The 22,099-nt window shown below is 37.3% G+C and overlaps 3 protein-coding genes across 8 annotated transcripts; 2 read left to right on the top strand and 1 right to left on the bottom strand.

Annotated features, from left to right (window-relative positions):
- Positions 1 to 927: 927 nt before the first annotated feature.
- On the top strand, positions 928 to 8,272 carry rab41 (RAB41, member RAS oncogene family). Of its 5 annotated transcripts, XR_009649355.1 has the most exons (9): positions 934 to 1,128; positions 2,189 to 2,247; positions 2,656 to 2,709; positions 3,133 to 3,238; positions 4,298 to 4,409; positions 4,785 to 4,878; positions 5,209 to 5,302; positions 6,013 to 6,079; positions 6,345 to 6,416. XR_009649355.1 is itself a non-coding variant. In XM_060884717.1 (8 exons), exons 1-8 carry the CDS (start codon positions 1,050 to 1,052, stop codon positions 6,407 to 6,409), a joined length of 636 nt encoding a protein of 211 aa, XP_060740700.1. In that variant the 5' UTR covers positions 928 to 1,049; the 3' UTR covers positions 6,410 to 8,272. The 5 variants fall into 5 exon arrangements, 4 of the variants coding, with proteins under 4 accessions (XP_060740700.1, XP_060740699.1, XP_060740698.1 ...); XM_060884717.1 differs by lacking the exons at positions 3,133 to 3,238; positions 4,785 to 4,878 and adding an exon at positions 3,868 to 3,973 and having other exon boundaries at positions 928 to 1,128; positions 6,345 to 8,272; XM_060884716.1 differs by lacking the exon at positions 4,785 to 4,878 and having other exon boundaries at positions 932 to 1,128; positions 6,345 to 8,272.
- A 320-nt stretch (positions 8,273 to 8,592) lies between these two features.
- On the top strand, positions 8,593 to 12,276 carry stard14 (START domain containing 14). Its single transcript, XM_060884938.1, has 6 exons — positions 8,593 to 9,234; positions 9,580 to 9,727; positions 10,222 to 10,325; positions 10,502 to 10,619; positions 11,068 to 11,120; positions 12,029 to 12,276. The coding sequence occupies exons 1-6, from the start codon at positions 9,049 to 9,051 to the stop codon at positions 12,233 to 12,235; spliced, it is 816 nt and encodes a 271-aa protein (XP_060740921.1). The 5' UTR covers positions 8,593 to 9,048; the 3' UTR covers positions 12,236 to 12,276.
- A 1,047-nt stretch (positions 12,277 to 13,323) lies between these two features.
- Positions 13,324 to 21,516, bottom strand: pdzd11 (PDZ domain containing 11). Of its 2 annotated transcripts, none has more exons than XM_060884939.1 (6): positions 21,428 to 21,516; positions 20,804 to 20,904; positions 20,574 to 20,714; positions 19,840 to 19,938; positions 18,888 to 18,948; positions 13,324 to 18,752 (listed from the first exon to the last, which is right to left on the bottom strand). In XM_060884939.1, exons 2-6 carry the CDS (start codon positions 20,894 to 20,896, stop codon positions 18,718 to 18,720), a joined length of 429 nt encoding a protein of 142 aa, XP_060740922.1. In that variant the 5' UTR covers positions 20,897 to 20,904; positions 21,428 to 21,516; the 3' UTR covers positions 13,324 to 18,717. The 2 variants fall into 2 exon arrangements, with proteins under 2 accessions (XP_060740922.1, XP_060740923.1); XM_060884940.1 differs by having other exon boundaries at positions 20,804 to 20,896; positions 21,428 to 21,490.
- Between the last annotated feature and the right edge of the window lie 583 nt (positions 21,517 to 22,099).

The raw sequence follows: 22,099 nt of genomic DNA, 5'->3' as shown, positions 1-22,099 counted from the left end.
AGGCTGTTGAATGCTTGGTTTTAGTTGGTTAAAGTAGTTCCAGGCAGGTCTTGACAACATGGAGAGTTCCATATCAATTCAATTCATATTTATTCATATAGCACTTTTAACAATGGACATTGCCAAAAAGTAGCAAAAAGAAATGCATAAATTCCTCAACAAAAAAAAATCACTTCACCAAGTTAATAGAGATAACAGACTGATAACACTAAGATACCACTGTTATGTCAGTGTCACTGCTGACCGAGAACAAAACACTACCCAAACAATATCTGTTCAGAGTTGGCTGCAGAGACTGTAGTAGTGGTAGATCTGGGAAAGCACTCACTTGTGCAGGACATGCCAGGACCAGGGTAGAAAACATGCAATTTGTACAATGCACTGTATAGAATACAACCAGTAATTACTATATATAACAACAAAATGCACATATTCTGGTGTACATAATATACGCTACACGATTGACATTTGCAGACACTTGTCCACCACAACCGTACATCCAGTTTGAAATGTACTCATTTTGCTGTTATAATAACCACCAATCTTTTGGGAAGGCTTTCCACTACATTGTGTTAGTGTGGATCTTTCACGCCAAACCTTGGCACACCATGTCTTCATGAACCATGATTTGGCACAGGGTTCTTCTTATACTGAAACAGATTTGGGCCTTTAGATTCAGTGATGGGGATCTTAATGCTACAGCATACAAAGGCATCCTATACAATTGTGCGCTTCAACATGCAACTTTTTGGCAGCAGCTCCACACATGGATGTGATGGTCAGGTAGTAAATACCTGAAGTGTTACATGTAATAGCGTATAATTAAAGTATCTAATATGTTTTTGTTTCAATCCTATGAAACACAAACAGCAGTTTGTGCACATTGAAAAGTGCACGTGTATTTCAATCATTGGTCACTACGCGGCGCTAAATAAAACAGAAAACATCGGGTGGCTAACAGGCTCCTGCTGCTGCTGGAGTGTACAGTGTCCTTCGCCTGCACAGTGAATCACGTCTTGTATAGTCGCTGTCTATTTCGTTTGATAAATATGTCTACTACCACCGGCGGCGGAGAGTTCGGCAATCCTCTGCGAAAGTTCAAGCTCGTCTTTTTGGGCGAGCAGAGCGGTGAGTGGCCTCTGAGACTAATATTATCCGATGAAGTGCAGACACAGTGGTGGTTAGACGGGCCGAGTGAGAGGATGCTCCTCCATCTGACAGCCGGGGCTAAATTAGCCAGTTAGCTAGCTAGCTAGAGGCCTCATTGGTGGAAATACATGGTGAAATATTTCCCTCTGAACAGTTAAACATCTTAAACAATGAATTATTACTCTTCATGAACAATAATACGCCTCCGTTATAATATGTGATCACTTAGAAATTCTGTCATCATTGCTTGTTGTGTTTAGTTTAGATTAGCTTCAACCCTGCCCACATAAGCTCGACATTTTCTTTAGCTAGGGCGTTAAAGCGTTAATGTGGATATAATAAACGGGTTATACGACTCCCTACTATATTTTAGCGTATACAACAGTTCTATGTTGATCTCTGCGTTTACAGACAGTCTATCCGAAGCGAAGTCTTATTTCAGAGAGGTAACATAGGTTGCTAAACGCTGTCGCTAGCTTGCTACAGTCCTAGATAACGCCGATAGCTAACGCTAGTTAGCTAAATATCAGTCTGGTACGTTACTGATAACACGATGCAGCTAGATGGCTTTTTTTGGGTCCCAAATTGTATCATTCGTATAATAAATACAGTGACTAAATAGGTGCATTTGATAGATTTGGTTATTTATATGTAGCCAAGTTGAATTCAGTTATAACTAGCTGGCTACAGGTGATTGCTAAACCGTTAGCAATTCCTTTTCTGTCAACGCCTGTTTGTGACTAGCATGATTAGCTGTTTGGTTTAATCAGCGATGTGTCAGGTTTGCGATTCAGTTAATCTCCATTTTTACTTTCTTAATTTCGAAGCAACATGACAGTATTAAAATCGCTCATACGTAGCTAGCATGTCCTTTTTTTTTTTAACTAAAGAGATCCTTAGCTAGGATCTGACACCACCCATGTTGCCAACTCAGCGACTAGAGTTCACACAGTTCCTCTGAGCAATGACTACATCATGCCTTTGTTACATGATGTGTACGTGGATAAATGATGAATATCTGTTTTTCTTGCTTCTGCAGTTGGGAAGACTTCTCTGATCACCAGGTTTATGTATGACAGCTTCGATAACACCTACCAGGTACAACAGAAAATCCACATCCATCACATTGTAAATAGTAAATAAATAAACGGCATCATAATCAGTTGTTTGTGGTTTTGAGTTGATGAAGAGCTTGTGGAAAGAATTGCTTGAATAATTACACGTATATGAGCAGACATGTACTGATATTCAGTGTTCATACAATGTAAGCACATAACCTGAAATTTTGATGAATCATCAGGCATCATCTAAGAATTGAGATTATTTTTTTTAAGAAAGTTGTGTTATGGTGCCTTTCAAATAGGACAAGATATACCCACCTAGGTAGCCTGTAGTAGCGCTGTATTTTTTTTTAAAAATAATGAACTATAAAATAGCATTGTGATATTAAACAACACAGCTGTAAGCAATTTTACTCAGTTCATTGATAATTGTTTCTTATTTTAGGCAACGATTGGTATTGACTTTCTATCAAAAACCATGTATCTAGAAGATCGTACGGTAAGCAGCTTTTATCCGTTATAAAGTTCTAAATGCTTTCATAATTGTCACAATGTCGATTTTTTTTTTTGTGGACGACTGACTGATTTCATTTACCTCCCCTAAATACCACAGAGACCTTTTTTGTGCTAACTATTTTCCAGAGGCTGCCTAAGTTGTAATGTTTGGATGTTTTGAAAATAGCATGTTACAGCTTTACAGTTTTTAATATTCATCTTTTTAACGAAATATGCTGTGTAACAACACAGTAGAAGCGTTTGTGTTTTTATTATTTTTAAATGTACACGCATGTACCGCTTGTAAAACAGTCATTTTTTCATGTCATTTTGTTTGTCTTTCATTTTGGTTTGGTTGTGTTTTTGTCCACTCATCGCTGTTTGCCCAATGGGGTACTTGTGACCCGTGTTTCACGGATGCTGATAGATTCGGCTACAGTTGTGGGACACGGCAGGGCAGGAGCGCTTCCGTAGCCTCATCCCCAGCTACATTCGTGATTCAGCAGCTGCTGTGGTGGTCTATGATATAGCAAGTAGGTAGCTGTGGCTCCTGCTTCACCCCGTCATGATGCCTACAGCACATGGTGGAGTAGATTTGTGAGCTGGCTGAGGGTCAATGGCACTCACATAGCTTTGAGTATGCTGGACCACTCACAATGTCTCTCTGAGCGACTCTAGATAAAAGTTTTGATATTTAATGCACAATGATGGTAAACTAATTGAATTCAGCATCCATCAGAGTAGGCAGAGGAAAAAGGCACTTATTTAGCAGAGGGGGGAAAAAAACAAAAACATTATGTGCATTTCACAGCAAAAACCACACACCCAGATGGTGTTCATGCATGACGGAGCAGAGTGTCCAGCATTACTTCAGCACAGAGAGTGTCGTTTGTAAATCACTTGGCCATGAGCAGGAATGCAGAAATTCACCACTGAAATTTTAACTGCTTGTTTGCATGGAATGATTCCTCTTAACATCTCGAAATCTTCTAGATTCACTGAACTGTGCCTCTGTCTCAGTTGTAAAGATTGGTTTTCTCTGGTTTCTGAGATTTTGACCCTTCTTTTTAACCAAGCTTTTTTCCAATCTGTACTGTTGACTGAATTCTCATTTATTTCACTGCTTCTATTCTCTGCTGCATGCTGTTGACTGGACCCTTAGGTTCGGCTGCAGCTGTGGGACACTGCAGGGCAGGAGCGCTTTCGTAGCCTCATCCCCAGCTACATCCGTGACTCCACTATCGCTGTAGTGGTGTATGACATCACCAGTGAGTCAGAGCCACTCATTTGATCAGCAGAGCTCTGTATTGCTAAGCTAGCAACTAGTGTCAGAATTAGTGTGGTATTAATATTAAAGCATCACTTGTAATATTCTACACAAACTACAGCTTTTTCAGATTACATGCTTGACCTTAACTGCTTTTCACTGTTTGCTCAACTTTTATGCTAATAATCTACTCAAAGTCTACTTTCTCTGTTTGCTGTAAAAGCTTGCGTTAGCGTCTCCTCTCTTTGTGCAATGACTAATCAAAACTAAAACGACTGGCTTGTTTCACCACAGCTGAACTGAAAATGTTATTTACGTCCTGTAGATCTCAATTCCTTCCAGCAAACCTCAAAATGGATAGATGATGTCAGGACAGAGAGAGGAAGTGATGTCATTATCATGTTGGTTGGCAACAAAACAGACTTGGCTGATAAAAGGTATGGCACTGATGAAAATGATTGAACTATTTTGTTGCACTGTTTTGTAACAGACCTCATGAGAAAATCCTCAGACCTCTCGGCCTCCAGCTACAAAGACTTCTTTTCTTTTTTTTAATTGCATGTCACATGTATTCAGTGTCTCATTTCATTTTAATTGCTCCTTTTGCTTTTCACGATTTTGTTGCAGCTCCTTTTCATCGTCAACTTTGGAGTAACTTTTAATCTTTTTTGATCGTTCTAAAAAATTTTTTTCTTCAATGTGACATTTTGATTTGATTTATTTTGATTCCCTTTTATCACTTTTGTCTTTCCATTCTCCATTATGATTTGAACCATTTCCTCACCCTGTCCCTTTATACTGGACTATGGCAGGCAAGTTTCAGTAGAAGCTGCAGAGAAAAAAGCACGGGAGCTCAATGTGATGTACATAGAGACCAGCGCCAAGGCTGGTTATAACGTCAAGCAGGTGGGTCTTTACAGCACAGGTGTGTAGACAGGAGCTGATTGTGTTCTTCACCTTCCCAAAAGAACTTTAATATCTGTTGTGGACTTCTCCACACTTCATGAATGTGTTTCTGTATGAATGTTTTTTGAAACTTTTGAAATTGTTCCTTGCCTGCACTGCTGTTTCTTTTAATTCTCAGCATATTATAGGAAAACTAATCTTTTCTTTTTTCCTCTTACTAATCTAAAGTAGAGTTTTTCTCTTTTTTCTCTCTCTTCTCTTTTCTTTGTTGTTGTTGGCATCTTTCCTTTTTCTGTTTATGTTCCACCCTTACTGCTCGGACCTGAGCAGACAGATCACCACGGAGGAGGGCGAGCAGAGGGCTAAGGAACTGAATGTCATGTTCATTGAAACCAGTGCAAAAACTGGCTACAATGTCAAACAGGTATAGACTCAATGAGATGAGAACAGCCCAGCCCATCAGCCAACCCTTTCTACCACTATCTATCACTTGCTTTTGTTCTGCTGTCCCTTTCAGCCTCACCCAGTGCTTTTAGACACTTTCTCTACAGTTCATATGCAAAAACGGCTGAACTAAGGGTTAATGCTGGGTCTGCTTTGCTGTTGCTTGTGGGTTTTGCTTTGTTTTTCTTGCCCTGAGGGTCTCTGCATGTTAGTACAGCATGCTGCCATTTCCATGATTTGATTTGCCCAGTAAAACACAATGAAACTAAGCATTTCCTTAGTAGTCAGGATCTTTAGATCATGTAGCCATTATAATTATTTGATCCTATTGAAATGTGCTTTTTGTTTTCTCCCCTAATTTTGAGTTAAGAAAAAGGATCTTGGGTTTAGAGCTAGGAGAGGGAAGATCAAAATCAATCATCTTGCTGTGTGGGGCGATGCACGTGTTTGAAGAATTAATAAAAAGACATGTTGCCAGTGGGAATACATGTTTATAATAACATCATAATGACTGAGCAAAACATCAGTACAAGACTTTTAGAGAATTATACTTAACTTTATTGGAAGTTTTATCTTTTAGCATGTACAGCGTGATTGTGCTGCTCTGTGCATTAAAATATTGCGAGAAAGTGGTCTTTTTTTTTTCCAACTGCATTAACGTGGACTTAGAGAATTTCACTCTTGTTATAGCTTTTTAGACGTGTTGCTGCAGCCTTGCCTGGGATGGATAGCGCACCAGAGAAAAGCAAGGAGGACAGTATCCTTTAAAATGCAAATGATGTAGTTTGTATGTGCTCATAGTGTACATAAATGTTTGCGGTTTAATCTCTGAGAATCTCATTATAGACCTTAGCAAACATTTTAAACATCAAAACATGATTTCAGCATTTTTCTGATTTAACCAAAACTTTGCTCTATGTATAAGGTAATGTACTGACTGTTAATTTTTTAGGACCTCTGTAGAGTTGCTCTCTGTGAACTTGTGTATGATTTATTATCCCTCCTTAACTGCGTTCTCTCAGTGATTGATATCAAACTGGAGAAATCTCCAGAACTGCCGGTGACTGAGAGCAGCTGCTCATGCTAGTAACCGCTCCAGACTCACACCAGCTCGGCCTCCTCCCCACCAACAGCTTGTCTCTCAGTGGCCCTGCGCCATTAGTCAGAGCCTTTTATTTCCCCTTGACTCAGTGACTTTTCGGAGTAACCGTGTGGATGTGCTATTATTCTGTATTAAAACAGATTATCGAAAAATATATATGTTAAAGGAAAAACAGTAAAGAAATTTAAGCATAGGTTATACCCACATCGGATTCGTATCTATCCTGACTGCATGGCATTGTGTACGATTGCAGACTGACACGGCTCAATTGCTCTTGCACTTTTTTTTGAGCATCAGTGCCGTCACGCTCATTATTGTCAATTTGTTTCAGATTACCTAACTCACTCATGTCGACCAAGATCTTCATCTCATCACGCCTTGCTATTTCATTGTGGTCAACAGAAAGGCAAAGGCAATCTAAATAGCATTGACTATTGATGAAATTTAAACGTGTTACTAATGATTTATTTTTAACATAATTCTAGTTTTGACAGTTGTTTTTCATAAAACAGCAGAAGGGCCAGTTCTGCCATGGATATTGAGGGACCTCTTCTAGCTCTAAGTCTCACACTATGTTTAAAAAAAGAAAAAGGAAAAAAAAAGTACAAACAAAGTACAAAGAAAGTGAATACAACAAAAAGAATGAATGTTAATGAATTTGGTGTTCTGGATCAGTACAATTAGAGTCTTTTGTTTCAGGGTATAGGTGTTGGCCAAAGAAGACTATTTAAATATGATAATTATTAGACATACCTCTGCATTCTGGTCAGACTCTGACACACTTTATTGGTAAATTGCTTGGAATTGAAATGCTCCTACCTGGGTTGAAATGCTGTGGATGTGCATTCAGACACTATTCTAGATACTTGGGTTCTTTACCAAACACCCTGTATAACAATTACCCATTAACTCAAATTATGAAACCTAATTAACTGTAAGCAATGAATACCTAGATAATGAGTACCTGAATTGTTTCTTGTGAGTGAATTGCACACTAGTGGGTGTACTGAATTTTAGCAGCTGCATCTGGTGCCTGTTCTCACTGCGCTTTTTTCGCCTTGTGTTCAGTAAACCAGTGCAGGACCAGCATGCTATCTGAGGGTGCTTTAAACAGGACAAAGCACCAAATCACAATTGTGGTTTGGAGAGACCTGCTGATTTGCATAAAGCTGCAGAGGTTTCTGTTGACTATATGGAGTTTTTCCCCTTATGCACAGCTATCGCTTAGTGTAGAGAAACGTCCTGAAGAGTTTGATCATGTGTTGCTAATGCTCGTTTTGAGACTGTTGGTTTTATATGTTAATTTATTTATCTCACTAAGAACAGAAAATGTGTTGTGTGCTTGGTCTAAATGGCAGTTATTAAACACTTGGGAAACAGTCAGTTGATTTATGGCTTGCATTTCTGCTTTGGTGACTGTATCACAGAGACCTGGTCGTGTAGTTTTCTCTTCACTATGCTCATTCTCTCTCGGTTGTATGCTCTGTGTGTAGTTTTAAGGATCTAGCCAGACTGGATCTCTAGATGTGTACATGCACTTAAATGTACATTCTTTGACAGCACCACTACACAGCAAGCTTGTTTTGAAATATTAGCATTTGACATTGTTTCGATATGTAAGTATTTAGTTACAAGAAACATCTCCTGAACAGCTGTACACTTATTGTCACTGATTGAATACTCCGCTGTGTGCTATTCTGAAGTGTTTGTCTATTTGGAATATGCTGTCTTACTAGTGTTTAGCAAAATTTATGTGGAAAAATTGCATTATCTGCTGTAAAAAAAAAAAAAAATCAATAAAACACTGAAGTGTATCACATGAAATAAAGATATTTCACCAAGCGTTAATCTTGATCAAATGTGTGGGTTTTTTTATTGTGTGTTTACAGACACAAAAAAGAGGAATAGGAGAAAGTCTCTTTAGTGAAAATGAATGTTACAGGCCATCAGGTATAATAAAATGTCTACATAGTGAACCATCTATAACGTGATACAGACTGTACCTTTTCTTTAAAGGTAACATGACAAGAAAGTCTTAGGTTTCTAAAAGTAAAGCTGAATCTGTACAAGTTCCATCTACATCCCTGATCATCACAGCTGATCACTTGGAGTTCACCCAGTTTCGGTTAAACACTTCAGTGCGGTTCACAGCTCTTAAGAGTCGACTCATCTTATTGATTCACATCAGAACCGTAAACAATAGGGTTAATCGACAAGTGCCAGTATCACTGACTACACCCGCTCACGACCAAAACTCCGTAGACACGCCTTAAATAAGAAGGAAGTGAGAAGAGACCGTAGTTTACCTATAAAAGCGATGCAGTGCGACACAGACTCCCATTAAAGTGTTCAACAGGATTAGTTAGATACAGTAGTGTGTGCGCGTGCTGCGGCTAACAGGTTACACCTGTACTAATCCCGGAAGTCGTGCGTTCTGGGCGCTTTGGTGCGGAACTGAAGACCACACTCAGGTTTTAGAGCAGGAATTTTCACCCAATGACGCCGTTTGACACGTGTTTCTTTTCTGGCTCTGTCTGAAACTGTTTAAAAGAGGAACTTCATTAAAAGTCTTACAACGATATTTTCGTGAGACTGGACATTTTAGGTAAGTTTTAGCCATCGCCATGTCTCTGGGCTCAGATATTATCCCAGGTGAGGCGCTTTTCTCTGACTTCCGGAGACAGTGTCTGGAGACGGAGAACTGGGTGAACAAGTACAATAAGAACGGAATGGAGGTTTGGGTCGAGGTGCCACCTGTCTCCAACTCCCTCCAAGGGAAAAACAGCTACTCCAGAGTGCATAAGGTCAAGGTGAGGGGTGACTTGTTATAGATCCCTAGTGTGGAAACGCTTAGATTAACCTTCAGACTCATGGTAGATGTTTTTTTTAATTCTATGGGCGATATTTGTCGAAAATGAGAACTTTTACACCATATTATAATGTTAAGTTATGTTTCATAATGTTTCAGTTTATGATGGTTGAGGCACACGGTACAAAAAATGGGTCTAACGAGCATCAGTGAAGGCAGTAAAAGTTTTTGTACTACAGAATTTGACACGGGAAATGTTGCTTAAAATTTCATTTATATCATTTGAAACATTATTATATATAGTGTGTGTGAGATGGATTTTTTTTATTGTTTGTCTTTCATGTAGTGTAAAATTACAGTAAATGATGTATCTGCTGCTACAATGTATGATGTTCTTCACGACAACATCTATCGGAAAACGTGGGACCCTGCAATGCTCGAGAGCTTTGAAATTGCACGTCTGGCTCCCAATGCTGATGTGGGCTACTATTCATGTGAGTCTTCACACACAAGTCAATTTATCACTCGCATGATCCTTCTTATGAACTTGTACCTTTGTACACTTTGTGTTCATGCGGTATAAGTGCAGGTACAGGACTTCACTTCTCACTACAGTCAAACGTGTATAATGTGAGGACTGGACTGAAGTCTCAAACAATACAGAACAGATTAAAAGTTTTGTAAAATGCTTTGCAACTTTATATGAAGTCAGAGAGGTTCTGCAGTAGGTTACAGACTGAAATATTGCTAAAAAATGTGTTGTTTTCGATTACTAAATGGTGTATTAGGTAGTGTTTCTGGTTAGTCCCTTGCAAAAAAATGCTTATTATTATTTAACTTTACATAGTAGCTGTAGTACTGTAAAGGCTGCTTTGATTAAATCAAGTTATCAGTTCTCTGTTTTGAACTCGAGGATCCTCTACTAAAGCAATAGGAGTTCAAGCTCATATTCGTTAAAGGTTTTGAGCATTTTACATTTGATCCACAGGGCTCTGTCCTAAACCACTGAAAAACCGTGACGTGGTTACCGTCCGCTCTTGGCGTGCTTCTGAAGATGAATACATAATTGTCAACTTCTCTGTCAAGCATCCGGTATGTTGACCAATAAGCCAATACTTCAAACTTTAATGCTGGCATTATATTGATGCATTGTCCAATAAGAATGTAGCTGCTGACTACTTCATTTTGTTTCATTACAGTTCTGTATACTGAATGTATTGTTAGTGTTTTCCAGATTGGTGGTTCATGCTTGTTCTTGTTTATTCTAGAAATACCCTCCACGTAAAGAGTTGGTGAGAGCCGTCTCTATTATGACTGGTTACATGATGAAACCAACAGGGCCAAACAGCTGCTCCTTCATTTATCTCTCACAAGCAGATCCTAAAGGTACCAAACATCACAGGTTCACTTTGCCAATATAAAGAGATTTGTGTATGGGGGTGTAAAGGAATGCCCAAATGATAGTATATTGTGCTTATTAAGTGGTTATGTGTTTTATGTCAGCAAACACAATGTTATTAAATGTTACTACAAAAGAAAAAGTACTATTTAAGTAAAAAGGCTATTTAGCAAATTATCTATGATGAACACATGAATATGAGGCACATAAAACTGTATTCTGTAAGAGTATTTTAGCACTTTCACAAAAAAATAATTTAATACGTACCTACTACATACTTCTGCTGCTGTATTATGTTACCTAAATGTTTTGTCTAAAAAAGTTGACACTGTGTTGCATCAGAAACCAAGCTTTTGAGCTAACATTGATCAGTGTTTTGAACTGTTTAGCCCACTACCATTGACCATGTGTCTTACCAGTAATATCTTTGAACAGGTTCTCTTCCTAAGTGGGCAGTAAATAAGGCAACTCAGGTCCTAGCACCCAGAGTAAGTACATTATATTTGACTAAATTTAGATTTAATTTCGTATGATTGGTGTAATGTGGTGTTTTGTAGTGTTAATTAATTGCCATTTTTGTAATTCCCAATGAGAAAATCAGACATTTTCTTATTAACTTGTAGAGTGTGGGCTCGGAGTTCATTAGCTTAATATAACTAAATAATGTCATATGAGCATGACTAGTGATGGATCTGACTAATTTGTAGTGTAGAGACATTTCACAATATCCTAGAATGAATGACTCACATTGGTCTACATGAGAACGCAGAATCACCTAGAAACTCACCGATCAAAATTCTGCTGTATCTATAGAGACCCATATCAAATTCTTGTCAAGTGTGTGTCTAAAACTTCTGCAGAATCAAGCTGAACCTGCCAGTCTGGTTTCTAAGATAACTGCATTGCTGCTGCCATCTAAAACTACGTAGACCAAAGTACAAGTACAAAGTACTCCAAAGGTTTTTGGAGATTATATGATGTTCAGTCATGGTTCACAATCTTATTAAAAGACCAGGAGTTAACATGTGAAATGAAAGCTACTGTGGATGTTGACATTTGTTGTTTTGTCTTTTGATACATTCTTATCTGCATCATGACTGACCTTTAATCAGACGTTACACGTGATTAGAATGAAATATTAGTCAACTGAAATTAGTCAACCTAACCCCCCCCCCCCCCCCCCACAAAAAAAAAAAAAAAAAAACCCACAAAACGATACTAAAGAAAAAATTCATTTTCAATCCATGTGTGTAAAAACAAGGCCTGAAAAGCAGGATTCCAGTGTCATAGGTCTTACTCAGCCTTGTAAGTAAACAGAAAGAACTAGTGTTCATTGTGTTGATGTGTTGATACTCCTGCTACATTCTCAGTCACTCCCTTGTACGTCAATCTGCAGGTTATGAAAAGTGTGTATAAGGCGGGTCAAAACTACGCTGCCTGGAAGGCTCAGAACTCTCCAGATCATAAGCCATGGCTCTACCCTATCCAGAGTGAACTGCCCATGATGAACCCAGCTGAGCTGAGCATCCAGCGTGCAGACTCACTGGAGAATGTGGATGAGACCTCAACTCGTGATGCTGTGGAGAATGAGGATAGCAGCTGAAGGACACCACAAATAGATGAATAAATGGACACTACACACCAGTTTCTATTATGTAATTGGTGCTGTTCTTGTGTACTTGTTCCCATTATTTTTAAGATAAGGAGTAGTTATAGGCACTGTGGTCTATATCGGAGGCACAAAATGAAGCTGTGCTTACTACATATTTTTTTTACATAATGCAAACAAATGCAGAATCATATGAAGGCTGGTAAAAAGTGGCAAATTGTCTGTAGCCTTTATAAATCGAAAAGAAAAGGCGAGCTGAAAGTTGTTTTGTTTTTTGTTGTTTTTTTTTTTTTTTTGGGGGGGGGGGGGGGGGTGTTCGGGGGCTGTTCTCTCACAAAATGTTCTCTGCCTAATGTAACTTTATTGCAAATGAAGGAAAGTGAACACTTGACCTCTTCAGTAAAGGTAAATTTATTCTTTCTGATAAGGTTATTTCATCTAATTAAATTATAAAGTGTTATGGACATTTTTATTTATTTCTCTTTAGCTGATTGAAAACTTGAACACTGCGAAATAGTGCTGAGGTTATGTGGACTGATGAAGGGTCTCTTTAATAGTTTATAAATTAGTTTGTACACCTCGTCTTGAGACTGTATTTGGTTGAAACAGAGAACTTGATTTTACATAACTATCCAAGCAAGCTTAGTAATTAGTGTTTAATTACTGTGTCTGTATATGTCAAAATATGACTTAAGTTTGTATTATACCAGATTTATTTATTTCGTAAGTTTCCAAACCTAGGGATTGTAAGATACACAGATCTGTTTCTGCTGTAACTTGAATTAATCAGCAACGTAGCTGATAAATTCATTCTTACATATGGTAATGTATAAACATGAGGTGAGGGTTAAACTGACAATGCTGGTTTATAGAAATGCAATGTTTATGCTAACAGTGTTGTCCCTAGATATTGTTCTGTTTTCTTAATGGAACAGGTTCTAACCTATGTGACAGGGATGGATGTGGAGAATATATTACTAAAGACTTCATAGGATACGTTTCCTCATTGCTGTTTTTTTTTTTAAACAATGTTCTCATTCTAAATATTTGAACAAGGATATTTAAAATAAAGAATTTCACCATTTAAGATTTATCAAGTTTTTATTTGTCACAAAAAATTCTATGAACATACATAATCTCTGAAACACTAAAGCATAAAGCAAGAAAACACTACAGGAGAGCACAAATGACTTACTGAACAGTCCTACATCTAGGGATGAGTTTCAGTTAATGCCAGTTAAAACTCTTTTTTTAATATCAAGAAGAGTTAACATACAATGTAAAGTGCAAAATCCAAGGCATAGACAAGCATTCTGGATTTGACCACTGTATTGCTGAATGAATCTATCATTATAGTAGATATCACTTATATGTGCTGTGATTACTGTAGTTAAGATAAAGTTAAGGTTTTTTCTTTCAGTAGTATAAATTCAATCAGCAGTATATAAAGTTTAAAAGTTTATGGTGAGTGAAAATAATTTTATTATAATAATAGGAGATAATACAGAGGAGTTATAAATCCCCTATAGTGTATAGCCACATAATATATAGTAGTATATCCATACTTCAGCACAATCAATACAGAGAGTATGAATAAATCTGCAAATCATAACATCCATCAGCTAAATCAGAAGTATCAAACTCCAGTCCCAGCGGGCCACAGAAAGGAGCGAAGCAGCCATATGGAAAGTGAGGGGGGACCGAAAACCACAACACGGTGACTAAATGCATAGCCTTGTCACTACTGGAAAATAAATGAATAGCTTTTATTGTAGAAATGCTACACGGAATCCTATTGTTGTCATTAACTGTAAACTAATAACCAAAGCATGAACTCACAATAGCCTAATTATTCATAAATAATAAACATGATATTCAAATCTTAGTGCAGAGCTGGTAAAAATAATCAGTAATCTACTGCTGCCTCTGAATGTGGAAATGTGTTTCTCTTGGTATTGTTGTGCAGCATTTGACAATAGTGACCACAATATTATGATGGACATGCAAAATACTCTTAGATAATAGACAAGTTCTTACACGTTACTCTGCTAGAACCATTGGAGATACTTTAGAGACAGAACAATATATTGTTTCACAGTTCTGTATTTAGTTGCAACTCCATTCTCCATTTATGTTACAGTCCCTAGGACACGTTAACTACAAACAATGTTGTGTTTCACTATTACACTATAACACAGAATTATACTTATTGCTTCATACAGATTAAGCAGCAACGAAAACTGAAGGACTGTGTTTCATATATGCAGTGTTTAGCCCATTTGAATCGAACCCTTGTGTATTTTCCTCGTTGGTATGGTTCTTTTAAGCAGGTGACAAAAACTAAAATATGAGCAAGGTGTGATTATTGTGGGGGGAAAGGGTTGAATCACACCAAGGCAATTTAATAAGAAATTTATTTCTGCTTTAATTCACTCTATCAGAATTCCAGTGTGACAAATGTTAGATACAGAAAATTGTCAAGACATTAACCAGAAAGTTCAAACCTGGTCAATACAGTAACATACAGCAGGATATCTCCAAGTTGCAACAAAACAGCTTAAAGACAACAGTTAAAGTATCAGAGTTGCAATCACAAAACCCCACCTGAATACCAAGGAGGCCCACAGACTTGACTGTGTTACATCAGTTTTTTTAAGAAGGAATGAGCAAAAAGTCTGTTAACGCATTGTGAGCAGCTGGTGCCAGACTAGCCCAGTCATTCAACTTACTCCATGTTAAGCAATTAAAATGGCAAATGACAATGTTAACAAAACTATGACCCACTGATATAGTAATATAGTACATAAAAACGAAAACAAATCTTTCTCTTAGCAATTATTTTGAAATGACCTCTTTATAGAAATAAAGATGATCAGGAACAGTTGTGTTAACACAGGAAAGCCATGGCAACACAAAGTGTGGAGTTGTGAAACACTGAGCATAAATATCTTTAGCTGAGGTGTAAGCAAACATTTGGCTTCAGCAGGATGTATAGAATTATCTAGTTATTTAATGATGGCCAATTCGGGTGTTCTCTGTGCTTGGGAGATTTTTATGATACTTATGCAGAATTGGAAAAGCTTTATTAACTTTTTAATTACTGTATTTCTGACCAATGAACAAAAGGTGTGAATTTACAGCTGCACCTGCCAGCAGACATCATTTTATTTACTTTTCAGTTCGTTTAATTAATAAATGTGGCAGAAAAACATACAAATAAACCTAAACGAATAAAAGTCTGATTTAAGTTTTGTGTGTAAAAACATCCCATAGTCACTGCTGTTTAAGCAGGTTAACCCTATAGAATGCTCAGAGTACATGTATACTAGTAAACATACAGTGGTGTGAAAAAGTGTTTGCACCCTTCCTGATTTTTTCTTTTTTTGCACGTTGATCACAGTTTAATGTTTCAGATCATCAAACAAATTTAAATATTAGTCAAAGATAACACAACATGCAGTTTTCAAATGAAGGTTTTTATTATTAAGGGAAAACAAAATCCAAACCCACATGGCCCTGTGTGAAAAAATGTTTTGCTAAGCAAAAAGAACATAAAGGCTCATATCAGTTTTGCCAGAAAACATCTTGATGATCCCCAAGACTAAAGTTGAGCTTTTTGGAAGGTGTGTGAAAAAAATCCTGAAGGACAATATGCGGTCATCTGTTCGTGACCTCAAGCTGAAGCGAACTTGGGTTCTGCAGCAGGACAATGATCCAAAACACACCAGCAAGTCCACCTCTGAATGGCTGAAGGAAAAACAAAATGAAGGCTTTGGAGTGGCCTAGACAATGTCCTGACCTGAATCCTATTGAGATGCTGTGGCATGACCTTAAAAAGGCGGTTTATACTCGAAAACCCTCCAATGTGGCTGAATTACAACAATTCTGCAAAGATGAGTGGACCAAAATTCCTCCACAGCGCTGTAACAGACTCATTGCAAGTTATCGAAAACGCTTGATTGCAGTTCTTGCTGCTAAAGGCGGCCCAACCAGTTATGAGGTTTAAGGGCAAGCACTTTTTCACACAAGGCCATGTAGGTTTGTTTTCCCTCATTAATAAAAACCTTCATTTACTGCATGTTGTGTTTACTTGTGTTATCTTTGACTAATATTTAAATTTGTTTGATGATCTGAAACATTGAAGTGTGACAAACATGCAAAAAACACTTTTTCACACCACTGTTACTTCCTTTACTGAGAGTAGCAGTAGTTGTATAGATTAGTAGTATTTTCTATTAATTAAAAAAGTTATTACTGGACTTGAGTGCAGTAATGCTGCTAACCCATTACAGAAGAATGTGGGCTAACTTGCTGTTGTACTGCTGTATAACACTGAAAGAAACTAACCAGGTCATGGAACTTTCCTATTATATAATAATCACACACTGAACCTTTGCCAAGTGTCTTAGACATGGCATGGTTTTTATGCAAATAGAGGCTTTATATTACTTGACAGACAAGCTATATCACATAGATATCATTTAGTCAAATGTAAAAAAAAACAAACGTAAACAAATGGCTTGCTTGTGTGATAGCATGGGAGAATAATACACATTTGAAAGCATCCCCAAGCGTCTGCAATTCCCCTGGACTTTTACAGAAAGTTGTGTTCCCTCTAATAGCTAAATAGCTAAAAACATTGCTAAACTCTAGAAGGCTGCGGGCCTCCCGGACTGGAGTCCGACAAATCTGTTTTAAGTTAAAAAACACAGTCCTCTCTGAAAGTATTGAAATGGAAACCTCATTTGGGTTCGAGATCCAAAAATGAATACGAGAATATCATATTTATTTCCTGATTACACCTAGATGTATTTAACAACCTTTGATTGGAAACCACCCCTTTTTTAATGTTGATTCAGTGATCAAAAATACCAGAACATAAGACTGTTTCGTGTTGTATATACGCGTCATGTTAGATTTTAAACAATTGCATGTTTAAGCAATGAACAGCTCTAAATGTCAACTCTTGGTTAGAGGCCTGGATTTAGCCTGTAAAGACTGTATTTGTTTTACAGAAAATTGGGAAGCATTCTGTCTGCCAATTTACAGGGAAATCTATCCAATCTAACTTTGAGGAGCTTCATGATCATACAGCAGGACAATGACCCAAAACATACTTCCAGCAGAACAAATGACTTCATCAAGGGGAGGAAAAGAAAAGGTTTTACACTGGCCAAGTCAGTCACCAGACTTTAACCCACCTGAGCAGCATTTTAGTGAAGGGAGAAGCTGAGATTACAAGGCTGGAAATACTTGTATGTCGTCAGTGGGTTGCTGGCATGAAGTAGTTACTGCAAGTAAGGGATAAGTAAGCAAAGATTAAGTGTTATTTACTAGCTGTCCCAATACTTCTGCTCATTCAGAAAATGGGCGATTTGTTGTTACCAAAGTTGCCATGTTTAAGAAATCTAGATCAGGGAGTTTAACGGTGAAATTCAGATTTACCATCTCAAATATTGATCTCAAACCCCAATGTTTTATTTAAAAAATAAATAAATAAATTGACGTTGCTGCTCCAATACTTTCCAAGTGGACTCCATAACACAGTTAAACCACAAGGCTAAACGTATGTGCACGCCTGACCATTGCACCCTTATATGCTTTCTGAATGTCCCAGTGAAACACCATGGGAAGTAAAGAGTTGATTCTCTGTTGGCTACTTTGAAGATTTTCCACTGTGTTTTGGAGCATGGCTGTGGGGATTTGTGTTAGCCATCCTTAAGCAACTGAAGCATTAATAAGTCTGGACACTGTCAGTAAGCAGGAATGTTTGGTGTGCAGTCTGCTTTTCAATTCATCCCAAAGGTGTTCAGTGTGGTTGAGCCGAGGGCTCTGTGCAGGCAATTCCAATTCCTCCCTTCCAACCTTGACAAACCATGTCTTTATGGACCCCAAACTGTGCACAGGACATTGCCATGCAGGAAAAGGTCTGGACTAGGTCCTTTAGAGCCATTAAAGAGTGTTTCTTTAATACTACTACAACTTACAAAGATATCTGCTACAATTATGCACTTTGTGGCAACAGTTTGGGGAAGACTTACATAAGGGTGTTAAGGGCAGTTGTCCACAGACATTTGGCCATGTAGTTTAATTGTGTTAGACAGTGCAAAAATCACAGTCAGTGCATCTTTATGGTGTTGTTTCTTTCCTGTATCAGATATAGTTTCTTGCTTGCATGGGAAAGTAACAGAAGCAATATATTAGTAGTAGAAGGAAATGTGAGGTAGTGTATATGTGACGACTCTCTAAGCTTGGTTTGCAAACAAAAAAAAAAAGTTAGGTAAATTCTTTGAATTTCCCCAGGTATATATGCTAATATTTTCATACCTCTTGATAGCACATAAATGATGAATGCAGCATTAGTGAAAGAAAACAGCTAGGATGCTGATGGTGCATTGCATGTTCCCCAACTCCCCAGTAATCCAGCGTCAGTAGGACACACTGCAAAACGTCAATCTTCGGCACGTCTCTGCCACCTAGTGTACGGTCCTCTCCTTCTGTCTCTGGTAATCTAACATGCAGGATGAACCACACTGATAAACTGGAAAAAACTCTACCGGAAACTATGCAATCTATATCTTTCACATTAGTTTTTAAGAGAGCAATATCACCTGAATAATAATGCAATAGCAATAAGAGAACTTACTGTAAGGGAAATAGCGCACCCTCATCACAATTTCTCTGGCTGTCTTCAAAATCTCCACAGCCTAAAGTGTAAACAATTATTCAATGATTGTGTGCCAAAGTTACCTAAACTATATGAATCATAAAAATTCACCAAACACAGCTAAACACCGCCCCATGCATCCATAATATACTGCAAAAGGGGAGGCTTTAAATAGTGTAGATGAAAAATCCTCATGTCTCCTTGCTGACTTTAAAAAAATAAATAAATAAAATAACCAAAAGAAATCCCCTTAAAACATTTAAACTGGTGAATCTGACTGGTCTAAATGCTTCAATAAATTATCTAAAACAGCATTAGTCACTTGACCTGTGGATATGGGGTTACAAGGAGAGAATCAACTACAGGGAGGTAATCATTACTCCAGTTCGCATCAGGCTGATTCAGACCATCGATTATTGCCATATAACATGCACTGTTGTGTTTAATTCTTTACTTATTTATCCATTGATATTCATACGCTCAATCTAATACATTATTCCTACTATAGTAAATTCGTAGAAGCTAACAAGACTGTTGTTGCAAAAATTTTATTTATGTTGATATAATGAACTGTTTTGATAGACTCATTCCGTAAATGTTAAATAGACCTTCTCTATGTCTTAAGCAGGCTTGCTCTCTTGGGTATGCGTTCTATTTTCTCTGTAAAATGACAGGCTGCCCTTTGTGTCTGAGTGAGCATGTGAGTAAGAGGGAGAGTGTAATCAGATAGAGTAAGTGAGAGGCTTTATCAAAAACTTTAACTTTAATTGTATGTAAAACTATAAACTTACAACGTGCAGCATGTTGTTCAATTACTGCTAAGACTTTCTGATGTAAGAGGAATAACAATTCACACTGTGCTGTTTTATAAAAAATAATTCATATTATATTATATATATATAAAACATTGCATGTGGTTGAAAAAGTTCACCTTTGAGTGTTCTATATCCTGAAAGTCCACTTCATTAACTGATAGCACCTGATCTCCTTCCTGAAGTCCTGCCCTGTGAGCATCCGAATCAGGTACCACCTAATAAACACAAAAGGAGAAATTACTAAACAATGCATGCAGCCTTGTTTATATACGATTTCATTGATTCAGTTTTTATTTTTTTATAAAAATTTAAAGATACAATACATTTCTAAAAAAAATTGAACAATAGTTTCTTTAGTAGAATGAAATCAAGGTTGAGGTTAGTGTCCATGTGTTCTTTTCAGATACATCTGTATTGCAAATTTGGTGTAACAGTGCTGTACCGGATTTGCTGTTAATAATTCACTGATGTCTGTCATTCATAAAATACTATATATTTGATATCCCCCCCAGATAATTATCAATGATCTCAGAACCTGTGAGCTTCATATTTAGAAACATGCCTTCATTGGCAATGATAACATTGATAATGATATGTGCTATGTGATGTGTGTATGATAGCTGATAATGATTTGATTGTTTTTGTAAAAGACAGAGTCAGCAAGTGTGTATCTGGAGAAATTAATATGCGCTGATGTGTTAATTGTACCAGAAAGCTTCACAATTATAAGTCTATATCATTTTTCTTTTAAACAACAGCCCTTAACCAATCTATCTGTTCAAATCATTATAAAGTTGACAAGAAATTAACATTTTAGCTTGATGAAAGCAGTATAGCAGCTATGGCTCACCTTTGAAATAAAGATACCAAGCTGGGAAGCTTTACCACCTCGAATATTGAAGCCCAGCTGTGCTCCAGGAGGCTTCTTTAAGATGATGGTGCGTGGTAGGAACTGGCTAAGTTCATTATTATAATCAGGGTGATTTATCCGCTAAGAAAAAACATAAAGGACATTAAAAAGACATAGAATTCAATTATAGTTGAATATATAGTTACAAATGTATAGACTAGGAGCGTTACATCCTGAGGAGGAATCCATGTAGGTGGATTTTCATAGGAGGGCAGAAAAACAACAGGCAGCTGATAGTCATCATAAGGGATTTTCTGATCCATCTGTCATGCTTAAAAGATGTCAAATAAATGCTTAACTAAATAAATCAAAACATCCAAAACATTACAGAGTATCACAAAGACACGAGAACAACACAGTTAGATCAATAGACAGTCAAATAGTCAAAACAGACAGTTTAATATGTATTACAACAATGCTGGTGCGGGCAAACTGCATAAAATAATGTGGCTACAACTGCAATAAAAGGTAAATAAACAATCAAGTAAATAAATAAATAAATCTATATCCTATAAAAATGAATAAATAAATCTATATCCTACTCTACAATGGTGCACTGTGACGCTTTACTCGTAAAGGAGTCTTGTTTATGTTACCATGAGAAACGTTTATACTGATTTCTATTACATTGCCTTAGCTTAGCCTAGCCTGTTAGCTAAACTAGCACAGGAAGAAATGAACTACGATGTTTATAACCTTCCAAGAAATAAGCAATATTCCTACAATTTAAAACTGGATTTGAAACAAGAGAATTTCGAAATTGTTACTTATTTATTTTCCACTTATCAACTCACCAAACTGTCTGGAAGTCTGTCGTCTTCTTCTTCGCCTATTTCCGCTTTCTATTCTGCTACTCTTTGGTCACACACGTAATTTACCGCCGTCTACTGAATTACTACTGATAAATCCACAGTGGGGCGCTCAATAGACTCCTATCTTTAACTGAGCACCTTCTGCTTTCTGGTGGACATTTAATCAAAACCAAAACCAGCTTGTAAACAAGAACGGTCATGTTGAAAGAAAGAAAAAACAACAGTTTTTGTTCATGTAGCATCAGGGACCTGGAGGAACGTTGATGTGTTTTATTATGTACTGCGTCCGTATATGTGGTTGAAATGACAACAAAATCTTCTTGTCTTGACTATATATATATTCCAGGTTTAATAAATCAGTTTTAACATTAATGGGTGCTTAAAATATGGAAGATGTTAGTGTATTATTTTAGCTGTTTTGTACCCTTCTGTGTTTATCTTAGCATTATTATACATAAATATATACACTAAAAGGCAGCTTGATTAGCTCTTGGTGCGAAAGACAATGCACCACTATACTCAAGTTGAACAGGTTGGAAATTAAATAAAGGCTCTTCTAAACTTGTGGTTACGTGAAGCTCTGGTATTGTCATCCAGAAAGGTGAGCAAGCCTTATATAAAAGGCAGTTTAGAAGGCCATTACAACAATATCTG

Source organism: Tachysurus vachellii, chromosome 13 (assembly GCF_030014155.1).
Source record: "Tachysurus vachellii isolate PV-2020 chromosome 13, HZAU_Pvac_v1, whole genome shotgun sequence".
Classification (NCBI taxonomy): domain Eukaryota; kingdom Metazoa; phylum Chordata; class Actinopteri; order Siluriformes; family Bagridae; genus Tachysurus; species Tachysurus vachellii.
Note: the sequence above shows the minus strand (reverse complement) of the source record. Positions and strands in the feature narration are given on the sequence as shown.